Here is a 23,465-nt window from a genome sequence, read left to right on the forward strand (position 1 = left end):
CAGCAAAATGGCTTGTCTGTGAATTCCGGACCTCAAAAGAAAACAATCTAACATAATCCTCGACCGTTTGGATTCAAAGCACCTTCAATAAGTCAGTCAACACGTCACACCGGCACTCGGTCAGGCAAGCACTATGACTCTGGGCCACTACATCCGAGCTATTCACGACCTTTTCGGACGTCATTCAACCTTTCGGTTAGCCACTGTGATCTTGTAATCTGAGTGAACTCGTTTTGCCTAGATGGTTTCTCCCCAGGTTTTATGCGACATCCGGTTAGTGCTGTGTCCACGGGACCGATCGAACGGACCGAATGGCGTTGACCTGTGAATATACTCTGACTCCATCTTTCCAGGGTCACTTGTACTTTTTACACGCAACCCCTGGGAATTCACACGATCATCTAAGTTCAATGCTAGTACTGGCAACGTGATAGTTTCTCGAATCTGCGTAACTGCTGCTCACTTCGGTCACGTTTTCAAATAAAGTTGAAAACACTTATGTGATGGTGTCTGGGTCAACGATGCTTCACCAGACCAAATTCGCTATGTAACAAACAGAGTGACCCCGAATACCGGGACGTTTTGAACAAACTACACTTTCAGTCGCTGACCGAACGAAATTCACACTCTTTTTTCCTTTTTATAAGGTTCTCGTGAACAGATTTATGCACTACCAAGTGGAGAAATGTCAGCTTCCCCAACATCTGACTGTCTTAGAACAAAGAAAGGACACTGTCGTTTGTCAATCCACGCCATCTTCAAAGCTTGAATCCGTTTTCGAACTGCCTGTTGTTCTGCTTTCACTCTAGGTCACCCAAAATTTCCTATTTCCTATTCCCGTCACTGGTCGCTGCTACAACATGGCGTCTAATGATACGAAAACGTGTTAGCACACGGGATTTCGTCCGTGCCTCCATCTATCGTAATTTGACAAAGTTCAACTGATTTGACTCAGTTGGTTGAAGCGTTTCTTTATTCGGAAATTCCAAAAGTCACATCAGAATTTTACATAGCAGACAGCTGGTTGGAAAAGGTTTGGAACCGACTGAGAAGTCACGTGTTGGTGTGCGGTCATCGGAAGGAAGAGTGGTCATCATCTGAATTCCAATTGGCCTCAACTCCCCTCAAACTAAATTGTCCGAGCACTCACGACCCCAGAAAGACCAGGTAAAATCTACCAGTGGCAACCGAAGTAAATCATCAACTAAGCACCTTGAAGTGGGTGAGCAACGAACAAAACCCGATCGGAATTAATTTGAACCCCCCACCCCAATCCACCAAAGCAAGATTTTGACAGCTTCACTAACTGACAAGAGCCGTTAATTGACACTCAACACTGATCTAGTGTAATAATCTGAAGAGGACTGACTTAATGATTGGTTCCCCGTCTACCTTATAACCTGGCTAATTTGGTGACCTGCTCACTTGGTCTAATGAAGCGAAACGTTGCCCAAATAAAAACTACCGATTGTTTATCAAACTCTTTCTGAAACGAGACAGCTGGCTGGTTGCAGCACTTAGTCTGAATAACTTGACAACTGAGGAGTTAAGTCTTCAGTTTTACTCACCTTTTGGCCCTAAAAGTTTTATGTAGGACCACGGAATCAACAGTAGGCTAGCCGAGCCAAATGGAGCGGAGCACACGGTATGCGGTGAGGAATCAACGGTGGAGAGCATGTGGCTTGCGTTGAGGCACGGATTACGCCATGCATGTTGAGGCAAGAAAGGAGCAAGGTGTTCTTTGACACAAATCGGTCCGATGCCAGGTCCTCCACCCCCGTGTGGAATACTGAATGTTTTATGCAAATTCAAGTGGCAGACATCTGTTCCCAAGTCTCCTGGACGACAAAGGCCAACCTAGAAAAGAATGTTGCAATTTTTAGCAGAATGATGTGAGTAGCGCTAAACTAATGGTCGCCAGTAATTTCCATCACAAAACACCAGTATTTAGCCTGACACCAAAGTTGTACCGTTTATTTTCGAAGCACATGATCACAAAGTTAATGACGGGAAAAATGCACTGCTACAAGCGATGTTGCGATTGTTACTACAACGATAACAGTGAGTGCTGGCAGCAACAAAGATGGCGATGGTAAACAACACCAACACTAATACTAACGAGAAGGAACCTTCAATTACAGAGCTAGTTATTGTAACTAAGACTAACTGTCAGATACAAAAGTAAAACCCCATTTGCACAAAGTTTCTGAAAAAGTCAACATCCTCAACACACTGAACTTTCCTAGAAGTTTTTTGAGTACTAAAATGGTGAATAAACGTAGTAAAATGGTCCGATAATTTCCAAATTAATTTTCCGTCAGATCAGATTCAGGGACGGTGCTTTTAACGGCACGACTAGATACTACTCGGTCGTTTCATCAGTAGTGTGTGCTGCTACCCTAGCAATAGTGAGTTGCCAATGGTTCTACGGGGTAATTTGTGCTGATCAGTAGATGCTCTAATCAAATAAGCCACTATAAGCCAAAGAATTACAATAATAACTTTATCGGGGTTTGGAATAACGGGTCCTCGTTCGAAAAAAAAACAAGCAAAAATGTAAATAAACAAACCAACTTGTTCCAATATGGTCCCTGCGGTTGTGTGGCGGCAGACGTAGCTGATTAAGATTAGGAAAGTTCTGTTCCAGGACAGCGTAATGGATACTTGTAGACTACACAGATGCTCAAACCCGAACATACCGTAGGCCCAATACTTTCGTGTGGGACGGGTCAGTTCGGTCAACAGAGGTCGGGATTCAAACTAAAGTGCTTCTTCATGACTGGTGAGGTAAGAACACATACAGATCTGATGGTTAGGCATATCCGGCGTGCGATGCTGATGTAGCAGTGGTGTGTTTGTCTCGCACCTTCAGTTACAGAGCATAAACCAAGTGCAGGAGACTCTGACAAGAGTGGAATTTCAGTTCACTGTTTCTTCCTCTGGCATTGAGTAACCAGGATAGTCGCATGAGAAGAGAAAGAGAACCGTTGAAACGAAACTAAAACTCATTATCGCTGAGTCCACTGGGGGTTAGAGGTATCCAGTATGCTGAAGAATGCTATTTTTAGGTGATTCGTATGGTAAATGAGGCTTACAGTTCGTTTTGTTTCGCGCATTGTGGTTTTCACGTCGTTTGGGAAGATGATAGATGATGTGGAACAACCTCTAGCCACCCTCTTCTTTAAGGTACATACGCCTCTACTTGCGAGTGTTCCAACAAAACGGATTACATTATCTCAATAAAAATGTCACTGGCCATTGCCTTCAGCAACTGCTCATAGAATGTGAGATCAAGTTATTTTTTGCGCCACGCAAATCGGGATCAGAGCAGACACGGCAGTAGGCCGCAAGGAACCACTGCCAATAGGAGCGAGTTGGGGCAAATCAGTTACATTTTTAGTTGAACAACTATACCTTGCATATACTGAAAACCAACTAAGAATCAGACGTCTGATAGTTGACTTAGTGAGAGACAACCAAAATAATTATGAGAGTATGTTGGCACTGCAAATAAAACGTTGGTGAACGTGTTTCCCTAGGGGCCAAATCAGGAGGAAACTGTCTGAAGCAACTAATCGGTTAGCAGTGCAGCAAACCGTAGTTGACTTTGCGTGAGCAATTGAATCGATCCGTTTTGGAAGCAATATTCTCTGATGAGTACTGCTCATAAGATTACTGAAAAGTCTCCAACAGCCCAGTATCAGCTTCTCCCTTCTTTGGGTTCACCCGATACTTTTCCTCTGTTTTAGGTCAGTTTCATTGATCTCAATTGAAACGTTATTCTTGTGACGAACTGGTCGGCAGAATACGAAGTTGATCATGAACTGCAGTAACACCATCAAAGCCAATTAAAACATAAGACACAAATTCGGCTAACATTCTGCTCATAGACGTTTCACATGGGAAAATGACTAGAGCGTTTTTCCTCTGCTTCTATGGTTTCAGTGGCCTCATCCTAGGATGGATCATCAGGCTAGAGGGAACATAGTTGGTGAACTACCGTAAAATTAAGATATCAAAATTCTGCGCATGATGGCAATGAATAAGTCTCACTTCTTCTCTCTGAATCCAGGCCTTGGCTGACAGAAGTATCTGGAAAAACTGTAGGAAGCAACAACTTAAAACCCGTGATAATTTTTGTCAATATTTATTTAATGCCAGAATGCCCAATGGCCTAATCGATATCTGGTTCCCAGTCGGACACATAGAAAGGTGGGTGTGCAAAGCTTGAAAGAATAAATTTCTGGAATGATTTTCGTTAGGTCATACGGAGCTCGTGCAGCTAACGACTGAGTTAATCGTCTTCGTATGGATCTACCACACTATATTAAGCTATACTATGCTATACTATACTCTTACTATGTTACACTATACCCATACTATGTTATACCATACTGTGCTATGATGTACCGATATTATCTGTTTTTCTGACGGCGTTCGTTCTGCCGGTAGCCCAGAGAGGATTGTGGTTAGCTCTAGGTCTACATGACGTTAGGGATAATGCTACTTAATTGACGAGGACAGCGCGTGGTTCACCCATCACTTCCTGATACAAATAACCTCGGCACTCTTTCTCATCACACTGCATCGTTGGTAAAATACGGAAGTTAGAGAATCCAGAAGCCGATTGGTAACCCACCTGCGCATTCATGTTTGCCCCGTCTAGATACACTTGTCCACCGGCGTTGTGGACCAGCTCACACGCCTCCAGCAGCTCCTCATCAAACACACCAAACGTGCTTGGATAGGTTACCATCATAGCTGCAACTGTGTTTTTGAACCGATCCAACTGCTCTCGTAAATGAGCCATATCGAACCCGCCGGCTTTTGTGTTGAACAAAGGATGAACAGACATTCCGGCCATTTTCGCACTGGCCGGATTCGTCCCATGTGCGGAAGTGGGGATCAGGCAAACCTGAAATCATGAAGCCAGGATGTAGCACGTTTGGGAAAAAGCTTCATAATAGTAACGTGTGTATTGATGGTCACGCAAACATAGCAGTAGATCGCCACTGTCTTTACTATGATCAAAAGGACGGACCGTATTCCCAAACCACAGAGTTATCAATGTTCCACTACTGGCCACATTGTTAACCTCTTCACATTTTCATGTACTCTCTTAACATTGTCATGCTAGTAAGATCTGATCATAATCCAATAACACAAAATGGTGTCAGCGAACAGTTTCCATACAGCTGGAGGCCAAGCGCTCTGTACAGTCGTTAGTGATGTCCAGACTTGCTACAAATGTATGGTCTGGTCTCCTAAGTACCAATAGACGCGTCCTGTTTGTTCATGCTGCATCTCCGGATCTACCGAATCGCTGTCTACTTCCTATTAAGTTATACTGAAGCCGCTTGGATGTCCGGGTATTGTTATTGTCTAGTCCGCTCTGTAGACCTCCAGTTCGGGAAGTGAGCGTTCGATTGATCGATTTCATCGGCAAATATCTTTCATCCATGCTACACCTATCTGGACTTTCACATCCAATTCAATCAAGCGCCAGTCTAGTGTTAAAAGTGGCTGATTCACAGGAGGTTAGCAATACACTGATTGGTTGAGAACTGGAATTTCCAAAAGGATTCAGAATTCACGGTTCATAGGCAACGAAGTGGAAAGAAAACGGTTTTTTTTTTGAAACCCACTAAGTTAACTTTACTGGAAATTCCAAAGTCACCCGAAGGGCAGTTTCAAAACAATCGATTGGTCGTGGATGTTTAGCCGCCGAAAATATTACAAGAACACCCACCTGTGAGTAGACTGTTCAGAACCTGAACAGCAGCTTATCCAAAAAACTAAGTCGGAACTATGAATGATATTTCACTTACCTTGCGTTGGATTTCACCTCTGCTCTTTAGGAACCTGGCAATCGCGCACAGACCTGCATATTCTCCCTGAGCTCCACTGTTTGGCGCCAAACATACATGATCGTAGCCGGTTACTTCGGCTAAATCCTGTTCGAGGTCGTGAATTAATGCTTCATAGCCCTGTGTTTGTTCCGCTGGGACGAACGGATGCAGTGAGTTGACCGTGGGCCACGAGCACGGCTGTTGTGAGTGAATAGGAAGAGTGAGGCAAGAAAAGATAACTGAAAAAGCGGGACGTGAAAGTGAGTCGTGAACTTGAAAACGGCACAATCGATGTACGACACGCGTTAAATTTAGCGAAATATAGAAGCTATTACATTAGGGTAGCAAGGGAATTACTTTCCTCCTGTGCTGGAAGTATGCCTCTAACAAAACCCAAAACGATTTGGTCAGGTGATTGGCAGAGACTTTACAAAAAATTCACTCTGGGGATGTCAGAGTTACCATTCTCGGCAGAATGGAAGACAGCATAATTGAGGTTTCCGCGACATAGCAAAGGTGCATTAATCCTTCAAAAAGAGGTCATCTTGAGACAGCTAGCCATCTGGTCTTTCATAAAGAGTGTTTTTGAATGAGATTTAACATAAGTGTACCGGCTAGGGGTACACTTTCACGGGGAAGTTTTTTAATACATTTTTTTGTCTCAATTGAACTTTCACCGTACTGTCAGAGAATAGAGTTGCAACCGAAGCTCACGCTGACACGAATGGTTACGTGCATTGTGCTTTTGTAAAGTTGATACCCCGAGCCTTCACAATATGGAAGAATTTAGTTAACCGTAGCAGGAAACAAGGGTACTTTAACCAGTGGCGGATTAGTAACAAATGGGAATCGATGGAGCGCCTACTGAGGATTGATAGACGAACCTGGTTAGGAGGCGTACTGCACACAGCCAACAGCCGTCTACAAAAGAAGGCGTTGCTTTCCACGAGAAGCTCATTCTTGTGAACATTTTGCGGAGGATAGGTTGGGGTATAGCAGAGCGACTAGAGTATCCTGGAATACTCAAGGTCGATGACTTGAGTGTCGAAGGTCATATGGACTCCAGAGTGTTTAACTTATGTCTGCTGCCCGATTCACCCTATGTTGAAGTGGAAGAGTGCTGAAAAATTGGGCATCCAGTTAAGCTCCGGCGTTCACACATGATTCCGGAGATGCTTCGCCGTAAATACAGCCAAGAACTTTGGACTGAGCACAATTCGCCTGCATGGTCTTCACAAAGATTTTTGGTCGAGATGAAATCGAAGGGTAAAGTTTTGTTTCATAAAGTTCCTGAAAGAAAATCCACCATAACATGATATGGTTCCATGATTTACTCTGAAGAAAGTCACTTAAATAGAAAAGTGATTTCCCCGTATGGTTGAGCGAGCCCCGCAGCAGCATTCTATGCAACTAGATTTTTCAATTTTCTGTAGGCAGGGCCTCAGAATCGATGAGCTCAAGCTCATCGGGCATTCCTCTGTCCCTGATATTTTTCAGAATTGCTGGTGCAACAGACCGATGAATAATGTCACATAAGCTTTGTAGAATTTTTGGCAAGCCACCGCCTTTGTCGGACTTTTGCATCGGTTTCAGCTCCGATACGTGGCTTTTGAACCTCGTGCGGCCGAGGTGCTCAGAGAAGTACGTCATTCGGCTTTGCAATTTAAGTTCTCCAACAGGGATAAGCCCGAATAAGCTCTGCGAAGAAGGGACATCAAAGTTTAGCTGATGTCCGAAGGAGAGTGAATGAAACAATGAAAGAGTTCATCGAGTTACCGACAGTCAGTCCCATAAAAAGTGTTTCTTCCGGAGACTCAGAGTATATCAATGGGACTCTGGGAAAAATAAGTCGATGTGCCCGAGGGATTGATAGTCTAGGGCTAGGCCCAATGGTGGTCGACGTACATTCCTACGAAGGTTGTCGATTATCGAATTTGAGACAGCGATCTTTTAACAGTAGCCTTGTTGAATCACTCTGATGAAAGTAGGCTGAGATAAACTGTGAGATGAACTTTAAGACGGGTTAGATCCGAAAGGTCAGAACTGTGTTATTCCATCAGTGAAGTCGACAATATTGGAGGACTGACCCTCGTCTCCACCAGATAAGAAAGTAGACGATTGTACGACGCTTACTGACGTCAGCAGGTGTGTCAGATTTTGAAAAGTTTGCTGGCTTTGAACGTTTGGTTGAAACATGCTAAACAACGTTATCATGGTGCAGCCTGAAGAGGAAATCTCCTGGTTAGTTTAATCAGAAGGACCAACGCAAACGATAGTGAGAATATCTCTGCAGGATATACAGCCAAAAATGTATTAAAGTTCTTCGCCGATCAGACTTCTAGACTCTGCGGCAAGACTCAAATAACGACCTGATGAATGATCTGTCCGCTGGAACGTGCTATAAATATTTGAGATGACATAGCTGTCCATAAGACAGGGGCTTGGCTTTCTGGTTAGCCTCGGCTAAGTCTAATACCATGGGTATTTGCTTTGACCATTCGTCTGCCATGGCAAAGTGGAGGTCTAGCTTTCACTGAAGTACTAACCACTTCGTTCTGATGTGCATCTGATAAATGAAGCAAGCGATCTAATGCACAAAAAGACAGTCTAAGTTTTCAATGATGTCGCGTTTCAAGAGTGGCCTTTATCAAGGTACCGTAATTACACATCTGTGTTCCTACTTACCATCATGCTGGTGGTGGCGTTCAGTTTCATCGTACAAGAGCCCAGAGGAATCATGGAATGAGTCAGAGAGACGTCTCGGTTCTCCAGCTGTTTCATATAGCGAAGCAATTCGGTTTCCGAATGGTAAGAGTTGAACACAGCATGGTTCAAATACTCATCTTTTCGAAGAAGCTCTGGGTTTGAGAATAAACAGTGTTTAGATGCTGGCTGTTGAAAGAAAGAAGCAGCAACAGTGGAGAGTGAAGAATTAATCATTCGGACTGCAAGAAATGTTTAAGGAAAACGAGTGCCCTCGTCTAAATCATACTGGAGAGAGCGAAGCTCGCAAAAACACACAAAATGCTAAGGAAGACACTACTATGAATAAAAAAATTAGAATCAGGTTAGGGACTAAAACGATTCAGCCAAGAATCAACAAGACCGAAAAACAAGTTTGTGCGTTTCAGACATTCTCTTGTCAAGACAGTAGAATTTCCCTTGCAAAAACTACACGACCGAACGACTAACCAGTTGTCTCGCTGGTTCTCCCAAATTTGACGGAAGCAGGAAATTACCATTGATTTGCTTGCAAGGACTTTTTTGTTACTTCCTTTTAGAACTTTGTTTTCAAATGCACGATTCGTATCCTCTCTCTTGATGGAGAGATGCTCTTTGGTCTCACTTCCCCACATTTTCTGTATTCAAAGGTAGTGGTTAATCAGTAAGGTGGCTAATACATGGATCTCATTCGGTTAGGCGTCACCACGCTTTCTAAATACAGCAAAACAGCATGGAAAGCCTGTCTTTTGCGCCATAAATTTCTAGGAAAACAGTCAAGGTTAGTTGTGTAATCATGGATGAGTAAAGTCGCGGGTAGGGCTTCAAAACCGATCATGGACGAGTAAAGTCGCGGGTAGGGCTTCAAAACCGGTACACTTCGGCTAATTAAAACCTAAAGCTTTCAGGAGCATCTGCGGAGTACTACGGTTGGGATTTCATCGTCGAGTTCCAACTATGGTATTCCGTAGTAGTAGTCGGGGGAGCATGGTTCAGGGTCGATGTGAAGCGCCGTTGTTGTCTGCTGTGGTCAGGAGGACCCATATTGGCTCGAGATGACTGAGTGATTGGGACACGAACCTACCGACCAGAAGGTCCGTGGTTCGAACCAACCCCGGAATTTCTAGTGTTCCTGTCTAGGCTTGGGCGACCTGGCAGCACCGCAGCTCTCGTACTTGCCTTGGATGTCAAGGTGGCAAGGTATTACAGTACAGAGCGAACAAGTGAACGACCATATTTGGCCAGTTAGTCATCCTATATATTTGCGCAGAAGCTCTGTATGTTTTTTCCTGACAATACAGCCGTGCCCTCGGTTCTCTGTCTTCTCCCTATCGCGTAGTCTGGCAGGCTCAGTGCAGGTGTAACCAACAGACGACCACCCATGATACACCAACCTTATTTGTTAGACTGGCTATCAGAGAGGTCCTCATCAATCAGCCATCTAACACTCACGTACAACTTTCACCCCATGATGCTTTTGAAGACATTCATTGCAGTAATGGTCCTGAATACTTCAGTGTGGGCTTGCGATGTTCCGACCCAATGTCCGACCACAAAAGAATCCTTGCTTCTTTTAATTTCTCAACGCGAATTACCTAGGGCTTTCTCCCTGAGGAACGCTTGCATAAAAACAAAAGATAATATAGTCGGAGCCACTATCTAGTCGCCATCATTGTCCTTGATCAATCAGCGTGACCCAAATTCTGAACTTCTCGCCGACTAACCATCAAGTCCGCTCCGCCTGAAAGGGATATTCAAAATCGATCTCTGCAAAGCTGTGAGTTGGTAACATGATTTGCCATTCCGTATTGGTCGAACCGGAAAAAACGACCAATGCACCACACTACCACAAAAACCAAGGTTTTGTCCTAATTGTGTGTGAATATGCATCTTTGATCAGAGTTTTTGCCGAAGACGGTAAGTTATACTCCCACTTTATTAAAAACCTAGACACACCCTAAATTGTCAGTACTACCACGAGATATACGAGTGGATCGTTGAACGTTGGAATGAACTACTAAGTGAAAACACAACAGCCCGAATAGAGCAGAAGTTAGGATTTCAACTCTTCATTAGGTTTTAAAAGTTGCAACTGTTGTCTGTCTAGCTAGTCTAGCTAGTTTCCAAAATACTGGAATCCAAACATGGAAACTTCGGAAATCTGATTCCAAGTCTTTTGGAGATACATCCGAAAGTCAGTTTCACCTGATAGAGGTGACTGGTCATTCTGGTGCTAATGTTAGTAACCTGCTGTCATCATCACCATTATCATGGTTAACTGCCATACAACCGTAGGGAAAGGGGGTCCTGTAGGGTTTTAAACCACGCGCAAGGCAGGGAACTCACGCAGAAGGATTCGAGACGCTATAGCGCTCAACTTGCGCGCTCAGTATTCGCACAATGGAATTGAATTTTCGGAAGTTTTCACGTGTCCCTGATGGACTAAAGCAATCAGGCAATTGAGTTGAGAGTGCCAGTCTAAACTTTTAAGCCCCATTTAGGCATCGCGGGGTCTCAGCAATGCTGGGAAATTATCCCACAGGACTTTTCAGCCAGAGGCATGGTTGCTTCAATGAAATTTGGTGAGCTGCAAAAATATGAACGCAGATTACGACAGTTTTTGGTTTGAGCGCATAATCAACAAAATGCAACATTTCGGCGTAGAAAGTTTCACTCCATTTGTAGAAGTTTTGCAGCTGAGAGCATTGTGCGGATAATGGGCACCTTCAACTTGAGAGTGACTGATTTCATTTTGCTTTGCCGCGCCATGCCTGTCCTCCATGAAACCTTAGTCACCAAGGTTGTGGAATAGAAGATAGGATTTTCTTTGGTAGACGACAATCGCGCATACGTAATTCATGCCTCCACGACAAACTAGGAGCTTCAACAGCTCCTCGGGCGAATCCTACTCACAACTTATCCCGCTTACAGGCTGCTTCATTACCTACATGCTGCAAAGAGTTAGCTCGTGCTATATCGCATTGATACCGGTGGTGAACTATTTAAAGCCGTTTGAGATCTTCAAATCGGCAGCCCCATTTTCACAGCAGAAAGATTGCTTTCACGGTCGTTTTATAGACCCACTCCTTTAACATCAATGATATTCGTTACAGAGACCAAAGATGACGTGAACGGAGTGATGTGGCAATTGCTTTAGATTGGGCGATTCGGGTGCGCAATGACTGGGTACATCCGTCCGAGAGACAAAGGATGAAACTAATCTTTATGATCACTTATGCAAGTTAGTACCGTGTTCTTATTGGGAACTGAGTATACATAATGCTTCAAATGAAATCTATACGTGGTTCTCTGCATTATACGCAGGGAAATCCTTTGCATGCCCTGCAAGTATTTCCACCACCATCTGGTTCACGACGCGCACTCAACCCTTTCTGTGGTTGATTCACCTTCTAGTTTCGTCAGATAACATACCCTATTCACCAAAGAAGTCACACTGACCGCCCATCATCGGTACACGCCTGGAGGCTGGACGTATGTCCCAATGGGAGTGTGAATATGTACGCGATTGCTCCCTCTAACGGACTATTTCAATGAAAGTTGTCTTCGACCTAGTCGCGCTACACAGCCTGTAAACCAAAGCTTATAGATGCTTTTCATGAAGGAAACTATTCACAAGGTTGCTGAAAACTCTTCGTGGGCTGTCGGACGTTTTCAGCAAACTTGTGAATAGTTTCCTTTATGAAAATATACTGCGATATCTTGAATACTGTACCAACTGAAACATGAGGCGGCCTGCGTGCAGCACTTTCAGTTGTAGAACATGATAAACCAGAGACTTAGTTGAGTCTCTCGTGAAAACCAGATTGATTTGCAAATGAGTGTATTTCTCTTATAGTTGCTTGTTCATCATGTGTCTCAACAGATGACGACTTCAACCCACGTTTTTGTGAACTTTCTTGCCCAAATGCCGAACTTTACTTTAGCAATTGAGGTTAACAACTAGGGTGTAAAACAAAACGCACTCATCAGTATTGCGTTGTGGGAAAAGTTTATTCACCGGTCCTTCGAACACGTATGAACTGAGTTCATATATCCATAAGTCCTCGCTAGATTTATTGATGGACTGATTTGAGGAAGTTCGAGTGTCCCTATAAACAATGCACCACAAACGTTGTTTTTCCAAAGTTTCATTGCTTTCATACTATCTTTAAAAAAAAATCATCAAAAAGCACATAACAATTCGTTTACCGTTTACCGACAGTGGAAGTGCGGATAAGTCTATTGGCTACTGATCATTAAAATATCTTAAATATGGGGCTTGAAGATCAAAAACCGCGGAGAAGCAGAGCTACGAAATCTCCCGAAATAACAGAAATAGATTCCCTAATCTATTGTGAAACCGAGATATCATTAGAAGGAGACGGAGAAGAGATGAGGCAAAACTTGCACCCTGAGATAAATTGCTTTTTAACCAAAACGGACTGGACTGAGCAAGGACAACAATGCGCATGATAGCTTGAAGACGACGCCTGAAAATTAGTTGAATGGAACGCCATTAACTTCAGAAGATCTGTTCTCAGTTTTGTACGAAACTACAGAGAAACGTCTCTGACCACCCTGCCCAGATCTTTTTTGTGTTCCATAGAAGTGTCCTATAAATAGTGCTGAGTCAATTCAACTTGAAAAAAATCGCAACTAGTCTTCAAAAATGCATGATGCAGCAGTTGAAAGATATTCGCGTTCGGATCCTGCAGGCATGTTCAGTCTGCCTTGACTTGCTGGTTAAACCAGGTTGTTTGAGCGTCAACAAACATCGCCGTGTTCGGACAACGTCGTCCAACGAACAGTGAGATAGATGGGATACGTCCATGTTAGCTCACCGTTCCTGCTTCGGTAAGTCGGTGTGAATCTGACATGCCATTCTTTCTGTATAAAACTACGTTTGTTATGTCAGATATGATATTAGGGATGGACGAAAGCATCTTATCAGAGTAAAAACGGTAGTAATATTGAGTATGAGAAGACAGAAACAAAGGTACTCACTTCGACAGTGGTTATGGGAGCATCAAAAACGTACAAAATATCCATAAAGTCTTCATCTGTCACAGTCTGGTCCAGCGAAATGCCAACCTGAAAGTAGTTTTGTAGGAACAATTAAAAAACACTCGAGTTTCAGTGTTCTTGCCCTGAAAAAGGGCTTTTTGACCATCTGGAAAGCAATGCTCGGTTTTACTTATGAGTGATACGATACTATTCAGTGACAAATAGTTCTTATGATCAGTCCAGGTAGTTCTTGATTGGGAGTGGCACTTTTGGGGACAGGGTCATGGCAGACGAGAGTTCAGTTCAGCCCTTATTTTGGCACTTTAGTGAGATTCAACTGTGAATGTGGATTTCCACTGCGGTGTGGAAAACTTTCCCGTCTGCTCACTGGAAACTCACACCACATGCTGAGAACAGCTAATCAGTCCAGTCGGCATCCATCTTTGTATTCCATTGCGGATTCAAAAAAGAATACTGTCTGACTAGGCAAGTTGGTAAGCACATTCAATACCGGATCGAACCCAAACCCAATGCAAGATCTGTTTGACTGTAATTCGACAGATTTGACTTTCAAACCCCACTATCCACGGCTAACGATCTAAGTCTAATCAAATCGACCTCATGATGGTATTCAGCAATGTGGCAGTTCGAAAATCGACTGTTTACAGAGCTAAACTTGTCTGGCTCGACTAGGCTAGCGAAATGGGGCCAGGTAAGACAACAACAATAACTGCAAGTTCTAAAGGTAGGCAATGCATGCGGATCACGATTGCACACGTTGAGGAAGTGTTTACTATAGCGGTCCATCGGACAGTCGTCAAGTCAACAAACGGGTCAAACCAAAGGCATGTAATCGCACAAAGTCGAACCCACCGCGCGATTCATTCTTGTTGGAACTCATCAGGTGAATGTGGTAGGTTTCAGTTCCATCGCAACGCATAGCTGTCTCAATTTGTGCGCAGTTTATATGAATTTAAGTGGCTTTGGGTTTAACTAACACTTCTTTGGTAATCCGAGATCGAGTGGACGGCCAGAATTGCCTTTCATTTCTCACGATTCTTAAGGAAGGCTTGATAATTTCCTATCCATATGTTTGGAGTTATCACATGTGATAATTAGTAGGTCGAAGTTGGCGGTCCTAAAAGAGCGATCTGCCACGTATTTCTACATGATTAGGTTTGTTGGACATGACATAATTTGATCTTACGACTACCACCAGTAAGAGCTCCAATTACACGGTGTGATCATTAACATATCCTCCCTGAGGTTCATGAAGACTTAGTGGCAATTTTGACTACTTACTAGTAGTCAGATTCCAAACGTATAATAACGTGTTTCAAACCACCGAAAACCCACTTGAACTGATATTCGTCACAAGACTGAATGATGTACATTGTGCTCCATTTTGCACCCAAGCATCCCGAGTGTACATCTTTCAACGTTTAGTGTATGTACTTGCTATTCTTGTTGATCATAATAGACAAAATTAGGTATTGAAAAAATTCGGCTTATCTCAATAGCACGTTTCTAATAAGTATTCACAACAGAAATTAATAGCGGAGCTGTCCCAGTCTTATAGATCACTGCTGTGATTTTTTCCTATTGCTTGGGAGTTCCATCAGTCAAACGTTTGCATCCCGTGACAACTGTGAATACACAGTGTTTTTTGTCTCACTGATGGTACAGTCTGATCTGACCATAAACGGAAAACTGAGACCAGATGGCTCGACGATGGATTTAGGCTGTCATTGAAATATTGGCTGCGACCGAACCCGGGCCTTCAGAAAACGGACGAATTGATGGCGTCACCTGGGCAGCTGCAAGAGTTCAAGTGTTACGATCAGCGGTAAAATCGCTCTTCAACTAGGGGAAGCAACGGTTGCTTCTGCCAATCTACGTTATCGTGAGGTTGTATTCAACCAGTGTCTGTCAGCGCTGAGGTTAACACAACGTCTAGATAAATTTTTTAGGGTCGAAAAGCGAATCAGAGCGATAAAAAGAAGATGGGAAGCGTTTGGTGTCTGAGCATGGATGTTCCCGAAGCACTACATGAATTCGGTGGGAACACCACATCGGCAGTTCTGAGGCGTGTCAAATGGCTTGGACGAAAGATCTCCCCGAACTCGGTAGATCAGCTTGCTGCATGTCACAGATTAGGCTGGTTCGGTAACGAACTTCCAATGCTAGGAGAAAAGTTTCTTATAAGGCCCTACTTTGCTCGATGGTGCACCGAGATGAGCCAGAAGAGGAGAGGTAGTGATGACTTAGAGCAAAAGTAAGAAGGCTATAGCCAGTAAACTCAGTCAAGCTGGAAGCTGCCCCCTTTTTAGATAGGGACCTTAGGACAGAGCATACAGCCAACCACAAACAGTCACGCGGCCAATGATGCGCACGTACGAGCTACTGATTTCAATACACAGCTAGCCCTCCCATCCACACACTCCTAACAAATGTTTTTCGTGACGCAGCCGTCTCTAATATCTGGTCCACGACTCGCGGATGCCATCAAAATAGAGTTTAGTATAGTAACAACGCAACCAAACAGTGAAACCGATTATTCAAATCCGGACTAAATTTTACACATATATGCAGCCAACCCGTACTTTTTAAGTGCGACCTGTTTGAAGTGAGAGTGAAGTGAATGACCTGGTAACACACTCCAAAGATTCGCAAAGGGGAACTTTACATCCCAACGATTAATTGGGGGTTAGCGTATTTGATGCAAACGAGTACTGATGTGCCCCAGGTAAAATTGTGAGTAACAGTAAAAATCGTACTACACCCAAATGGGCTCATTTAAAATGACATCCACAGGACTGACCGTGCATTTCCTGAGACAACAAAGCCCCTTCAAGGTTCGTACTGTAGTTTGTCCATACTTTGGTCTCCGAAGAAAATACTAAGCGAATAGTCTTTCTTGAGAGCAAGAGCATGTGTGAAGATGTCCAACACAGATAAAACATCTGTTCGAAATGAATTCATTCATCATAACAAATACACGTTGTACTTCAACGCAGAGAAAGTGGTATTTACCAGTTCTCTGGTACTTGTCAAACAAGAGTACCGAAAGACAAGCTAATTTCACGAATAGCTCCAAGTTTAGCCTGAGACTCTTGGATGGTTTCCGAAAATACATTCCCCACACTTTGGAGGATCAAGTAATCCAGTCCTTCGTTTGACCTCCGTTCTTCGTAAGTATACCAACCTCGGTAGTTCCATTAGATCCGACAATAGTGTGTGTGTGTGTGTGTGTGTGTGTGTGTGTGTGTGTGTGTGTGGAGAAATCAGTGCCTAAATCTCGAAGGCCGGTGGCAAGTTTGCTGATTTGCATAAAAAGGATAGTTAAATAAGCTTTGTGGCTGTGTGGCAGAAAGCATCAGTGCCAAGACTGATGTTGGTGTCTCTGATGGGGATGATGATGATGATGGTGATGATGATGATGATGATGATGATGATGTACAATGAAAGACGAAGTCAGCTCACATCTGAGCGATTAAAACTGCATGCTCATGTTCTTCAAAGCTTGCACATCGGCATTCAAAACCGGAAGACGCGACTTCGATTCGATACAACCACTTACATCCACTAGGTTTCATTGCTACTTCCTAAAAATGCAGCACACCGATCTGTGAGAGACAGTAGCATAACGTGATCAACACTCACCGATTGTTCGTCCGGATAATAGCGGAGATTGATGCGTTTTTGAAGAGCCTGCTCTTTTATCGTGTTAATATTCCGCAAGTTCTCTAATGTTCGCACCTTCAAAGTGTCAAACACGGGTCCATCGCTGCAAATCTGAAAGGAATATGGTCAAAACGTTTCCGTTTGACAGATATGCTACATTTTTTAGAGTACCTGTCCAGCCCAGCTTATGAGGCAATCATCTATGTCTCGAGGATCTCTTCAATTCTATGATCGATGACAGTTGCAGAAAATAGTTTAGAAATGAAATCTCAAACCAAGAAAATCATTAACTGTGTGGTAGTTTTGTCGATAAACAGGATAAAATCAACTTCTTACTCAAATGAAGGAAACTACTCACAAGGTTGCTGAAAACTCTTCGACAGCAACCTTGTGAGTAGTTCCCCTTATGAAAATATACTGCGATCTCTTGAATATCGTGCCCACTGAAACATGAGGCGGCCTGTGTGCAGCATATTCAGTTGCAGAATATCATAAACGAGAGACCAGTCAGTCGAGTCTCTCGTGAAAACCAAATTGATTTGCAACTGAGTGTATTTCTCGAGAAGTGTCGAAGGTATGCGAAATGGCTATCGGCTCAAAAGCTAGGTCACTCACTATCAAACGCTGGTCAGGCTCCCTTGACCAAATGGAATGAAAGGCTCGAAACGCCACCGTGTAAACTCTCTTAGTCGAAGTCCGCCTGTATCCGGTCCCACCTAACTTCCACCTTTTGATGTTAGTGTGCAATTCTATTTCCTCCGTTTAAAACGGTTCATTGGCATTACAACATCCTGCCCTAAATTAAGCTTCGAACGTTCCGGAAGAGGCTCCTTATCTTCTCAGAGTTTTCTTTCTTTATCCTTCCACCTTGACCGTACCGTGCTTTAGAACCCGAAGAGCAAGGTAATCACGGCAGTGAAGCATCGGTGTTAAACGCTGATGTCATGCTGTTGATGAAGATGATGATGATGATGATGAATCACGGAAAGGAAAAAAAGATCTTATGATCTGATTCGACCAGGCGCACGGTTTCGGTGTGTGGCCACAGGAGGACCAAACTCTCTAACTAACCCCTCCGTGACGATTTCCATTCAGAGCAGCCGGATATTTTCACAGGGTACAGACCAGCGGTTTCAGTGCCGCATGTAATAAAACGGCCCGCAATATATGTAAGACAGGCCACATTTACTGTGATTTGGGGGATTTTATAAATAACATGTTTGTTCTACATTAAGGGAGAAGTTTCAGGTGTGATGAGTCGACGGATACCACCGAAAATGTACTCAACCCTGCATGTGTACTGAACAATTTCGGTGAACCTGAGAGTGTCATGTTCTGCTACCGAAGCTTTAGACGTAATCGATAAAGAGAAACAAAGAGAAGTTCTATCGAAAGGCCTGAGTGCTCTTCTGCACGTTAGCGCATGAAAAGAAAACTGTCTTTCGCTTGTGAATTAAAATGAACATCGATTTCAGGCTGTCATTTTTTTCGAGTCCGTCAATTTTTATGAAGTTAATTGAAAACAGAAAATACCGAACGGGGGATTGCATCGGTCGATTTATTCCTCCGTATATGTGTCAGGCGCATACGACGTAAAATACGCGTGCACGAATCACACGAATACAACGAACTCTAGACACACCCGGACCCGAGAATCGAAAATCGTTAAACCCATTCCATCTTCAACTTTGATAAATCTCTAACTTTCCGGTGGGCTTTTTGTTGATGGCAGTGGCGAAATGACTGTAGTTCGCTAAGTCCGTGCTATTTGGATTCAAGTGGGACATAAAACTGACGGGAATTCGGGTACTGCACCGCCTAAAAAGGGCGAAACAGGTCATGGGCTGGGGAAGAGTAGTTCATACGATGGGTAGGGTTGTTAACTCAAGGTTTGTGTCACACTGTTATCAAACCTGGAAACTAGATGATATCGTTTTGGTAATATGGTCCCAAAGACTGTCGTGCCCCGTGCAGAGACCGCAGTGCCCAGTTTAATTGCTTTGTTACCTCAGAAATGCGAACATCTAAGCAAGTGAGAAGAAACCAGAACTGTTCCACAAACGACAGTAAGAGCCACAAACCATCCAGGGAGTGCAGGGGTTTCGTATCTAAACCACATTGTTGCACAACCATATCCTACTAGTACGACCAGTAGTTTAAGTTTAATTTGAACTCAGTTATAAGCGTGAGTCGCCAGAACGCAGATTGGTATTCCCTTCCACCTGAGGAGTGAGTACCGAGTCGACAGAACCCCTCAGGTAATGCCGGTAAAAGGGGCAAAGTGTTTGCTCCTCATTTTACATTCCCATGCTCGGGATGACTTCTTGCATTTTTCTAAAATATGTGAAACATGTAACAAGCAAACAGCCAGTAGCCGCTCAAATTGGCAGTGTGAATTTCACTGTTCTTGGTTGGGGAAGTATTTCCTGATGTGATCATACAAGAGCTCCATTTTTGTAAGAGTGAATCATGAATTGACGTTTTCCCCTTGGGTATATCCATCCGTTCTGTTTGTTTCACGCTCTCCTTCAATAAAGTTATCTGAATAACCATGTCCGGGTATCCGAGAGGCAGGTAAACCCATACTTATATGAAAACCAGTTTGTCCAGGAAAGGAGCTCTACTAGTACACCCAATACTTAGCAAAAATGAAAATCACTGTACTGGGGGTCTCTGTATTCTAGCCCAAAAATCGCCTACTCAGGGATCTGTGGTCATTGATTTGAGCTTTGGTCAAAGTAATTGTCAAAGAGGAGTTGTTATATCTGCTGATTCGCCAATCTGTCGTATCTGACTGATGATGCGCTCCAGTGCCTAATGCCGAAAAAAAAGACTCGCTGAAGGGAACACAACGGCTATGCTCCGAACAAGCGAATGCGAGAGTGTGAGTGCGTGCGAGTGCGAAAGTGCAACGGTCTCAAGCTAGTTATTGGAGGGACACTGTCTAACTTGGTCCAATGCGCGATCTGGCCTTTGTACCAGGCTGCGGGAACCCGCACTGCATATTGCGGGGGCGTTCTCTGAACTTGATAAACGCTGACTCGCTGCCTAGGTTTGATTCAAGTCTGTGAAGCGCTGCATTTGAGGGGGCGCTGTCTGTCCTGTCAACATCTAGCGGAGCTGAGGGTCTCAGTGGTTGCTTTCAGGAATCTGACTTTCCTGATGGGAGTGTCGGTTTTAACATACCTCCAACTCCATGAATTACAGGTGAAAGATTTGCATACCGTCAGTGCTCTGTTTGAAAGCACCAATTCCTACATGGATATTCGCATTGAAAGGGAAAAACAGACACAGTTGAAACCGATGGAAAAACGTCAACAGTACCTCATATTTGGCGAGGATAAGTGACGCAGCTAGGCGAATGGTGTTTCGATGCACTCTGGAGGCGATATCTCTCAACCCTTGGGGTCCGTGATACACTGCATAGAAGCTAGCCATGTTGGCAAGTAAAGCTTGTGCTGTACAAATGTTGCTGGTAGCCTTGTCACGACGAATATGCTGTTCCCGAACTTGTAGGGCAAGTCGTAATGCCGGTCGCTTGTGGGAATCCCTAAGTAAAAAAAGGCTCGGATTTAGATCAAGTGTGAATAAAATTGTTGAGGAAGAAAATCGTTTTCAAGCAGATTCTCTTGACAGTCTGGACCACAAACCCACCGAAGCAAAGGCAAAAGAGTTCGTATTTGTCTGACGCAACCACAGATACTTGGTATTATTCAGCTTTGTCTACTGAAACTATTAGATTAGGCGAATCAGAACAAACCAGTTCTGTTTGACCGTTGGACTGCTTAGGAATTCCATACACCTCATCGTAATCAGTCAAACAGTTATGATGAATAAGCACCTTCCGTAGAACGTTCTCTTAGGCGTCTGCCTAGTGAGGCCAAAAGGGAAGGATGATAATCCAGCCACTGAGGAGTGGTCACACGATGATGGGGTTCCTGAAACTGGCTGCAGGCTACAAACGAACTCAGCTAAGCCAGAACGTTTTGGCATCAAAGTTTATCCTCTGTTTGGTGTAACAAAGATAAAAAAAAGCCTAAATTTGTCGCTTATGGGAACGGACGATGCAGCATGAGATATTGAGCTATTTCCCGTGTAAGTTAAGCAAACCTTTCCTGCATCACACGAAGCAAACTGGAAATTCCCTCATTTCGAATCTGTTAGTGGAGCCCTGTTGTCGACAAATAGGAATGTCCTTATCTTAATGGTCGAGTACATTTCGACCTTTCTCAGAGTTAGCCTCTATTTCGAGGCGGATCTTATGCTCAGTCACAGCTGAGGGAGGGAACTCCTGTGGTCTCTTCCGTGTGTGGTCTCTCTCCATCGTCATCATCATCATCATCATCATCATCAGCATCATCAGCATCATCAGCATCATCAGCAATATCCGCATCATCAGCATCATCAGCATCATCAGCAATATCCGCATCATCAGCATCATCAGCATCATGTACCAGTAGGCCATCTGTAAACCGTTTGCATGTTGTACAATGGTTCTAGCTGTCTTATTTGACCTTGCCGAGGTTCTGGGAACTAGAAATGGTCATCTGTGCACTGAAGGCAGTGGCTGGCATCCCTTAAGGATGAATAGAGGATTGACTTTGAGCTTTCTGTTGGCGGAGGGATCTGAAGAGAATGCTGTGATTTGAGAGCAACAGATTCAATACAAGCATGCCACTGAGCACGTGACTGAGGCATGCCTACCAGTGCTGCTAAACAGCGATATATCCTGTTTCGGGGTAATCTTCCGGGGATATGGCAATGACCAGGTCAGCTGAGTTTGTTAACAATGACCTTCAAAATTTGTTTCCAGTCTTTGGTAAAGCACTCCCAACTTACTGGCACCTTATGCATGGTGGTGCGAAGAAAGATGCTCGGGAAACCCGATCGACTGGCATACGGAGAAAATGACCGAGCTAATGCAACACACGAAGTGCCATCTCATCTACTGCATGTGTGTTACTTCCTTTTGAAGGCACCCACCACATTACGACATTACTGGTTCGATATTCCCATCAGAATCCCGTGGTGCTTAAAACACCAGTGGGAAAACACTGTAAGTGTTTACCGTCTTCAGCTTTCCGAAGTCAGTTTTCCAAACCATCAGCCTTTGAGAGACTTAATAATTTCATATCCACTACACACAGATGTTGCATGTCGCTAGAAGCCGATCTGATGTCCCCTACCCGGCGGACAGCTATAGAGTGCGTGTGCGCCCGACATCCGTGAGCAATCGATCTGGGAGCATCAGTGTATTCGGTCAACCTGCGAATTATACGAATGTAAACTTGAATACCACAGCTACCAAACCAGCACCACGATGGTTCACACACAGTGACCGCTTATCCCCTTTGAATACAGTGGTTGAGGTGTCCCATCCTCCAGATAACTCTTTTTCTCTCCAAAAGGGTCACCGGAGTTCATCGGCTTGTTTGAAGAAGTGTGGGCTTAGTGTTCTTTAGCGTTTTGAAAGAGATATTTCACACTTCATTTCTTCATCCGATGAACAACCGGGATTCACTTTCAATTTAGCTCAATTCACTGTTTCCAGAGCCGGTGTTGAAGGAGACCAGCTGAACTGTTCTTCGTAGTAATCGGCTCATTCTTCCAATTAGAGTCCTTGTTAGTGAATCACTGAACCGTAATTTCACGTACGTATCATTTCACTAACAGTGGCTTTCCTTTGGCTGGTCCGTCGGACTAGATATTAGAGAATATGGCTTCTCCAGATAGTAGAAGACTTCCTCAGCTTCCGAACTTTCACTGTCTACCAAAGGTGTTGGTATTTTCTTCGTCTCTCCACTGATTTCGCACTCTTAGTTCTCCTTCGTACTCGGTGCATTCTGGCAGGGAATTACTGGAATCTGTATGTTGTCGATCACTTACTTGTCATTTGGTCGAACCGGGAAGTCAGACAAACATCTCACAAATTATTTCACATTTTGCGTTACCTCTTCTAAATGCTCATCGCCGGTTTTGTATTAGTTCACTACAGAATGTCTGAGCTAATATTCGGCCTTGAAATAATGGATTAGCGTAACTTCTGATGACCTGCTCTCTTTTGTGCATCTGAGTTTGGAAAACAATGAGTCCTGGTCAGCAAGTACGCACCTCTTTTTGTGGTGCGGTCCTATGCAAGTCAGCAACTTATCTGATCGTCAGACATAATATATATATATATATATATATATATATATATAACACAAT

General features: G+C 43.7%; 1 protein-coding gene across 1 annotated transcript in view; it reads right to left on the reverse strand.

Annotated features, from left to right (window-relative positions):
* The window catches only part of T265_04348 (hypothetical protein), a gene marked incomplete at both ends in the record, with an annotated part of 59,290 nt that overhangs the window by 20,407 nt on the left and 15,418 nt on the right, over positions 1-23,465 (reverse strand). The window contains 7 exons of the mRNA XM_009169069.1: positions 1,569-1,857; positions 4,640-4,915; positions 5,829-6,047; positions 8,535-8,741; positions 13,575-13,661; positions 17,238-17,369; positions 20,583-20,808. Of these exons, the coding sequence (XP_009167333.1) occupies positions 1,569-1,857; positions 4,640-4,915; positions 5,829-6,047; positions 8,535-8,741; positions 13,575-13,661; positions 17,238-17,369; positions 20,583-20,808 (1,436 nt within the window). The remainder of the gene's footprint in view (positions 1-1,568; positions 1,858-4,639; positions 4,916-5,828; positions 6,048-8,534; positions 8,742-13,574; positions 13,662-17,237; positions 17,370-20,582; positions 20,809-23,465) is intronic.

The sequence above is a fragment of the Opisthorchis viverrini genome, assembly GCF_000715545.1.
Source record: "Opisthorchis viverrini unplaced genomic scaffold opera_v5_71, whole genome shotgun sequence".
Lineage (NCBI taxonomy): Eukaryota > Metazoa > Platyhelminthes > Trematoda > Opisthorchiida > Opisthorchiidae > Opisthorchis > Opisthorchis viverrini.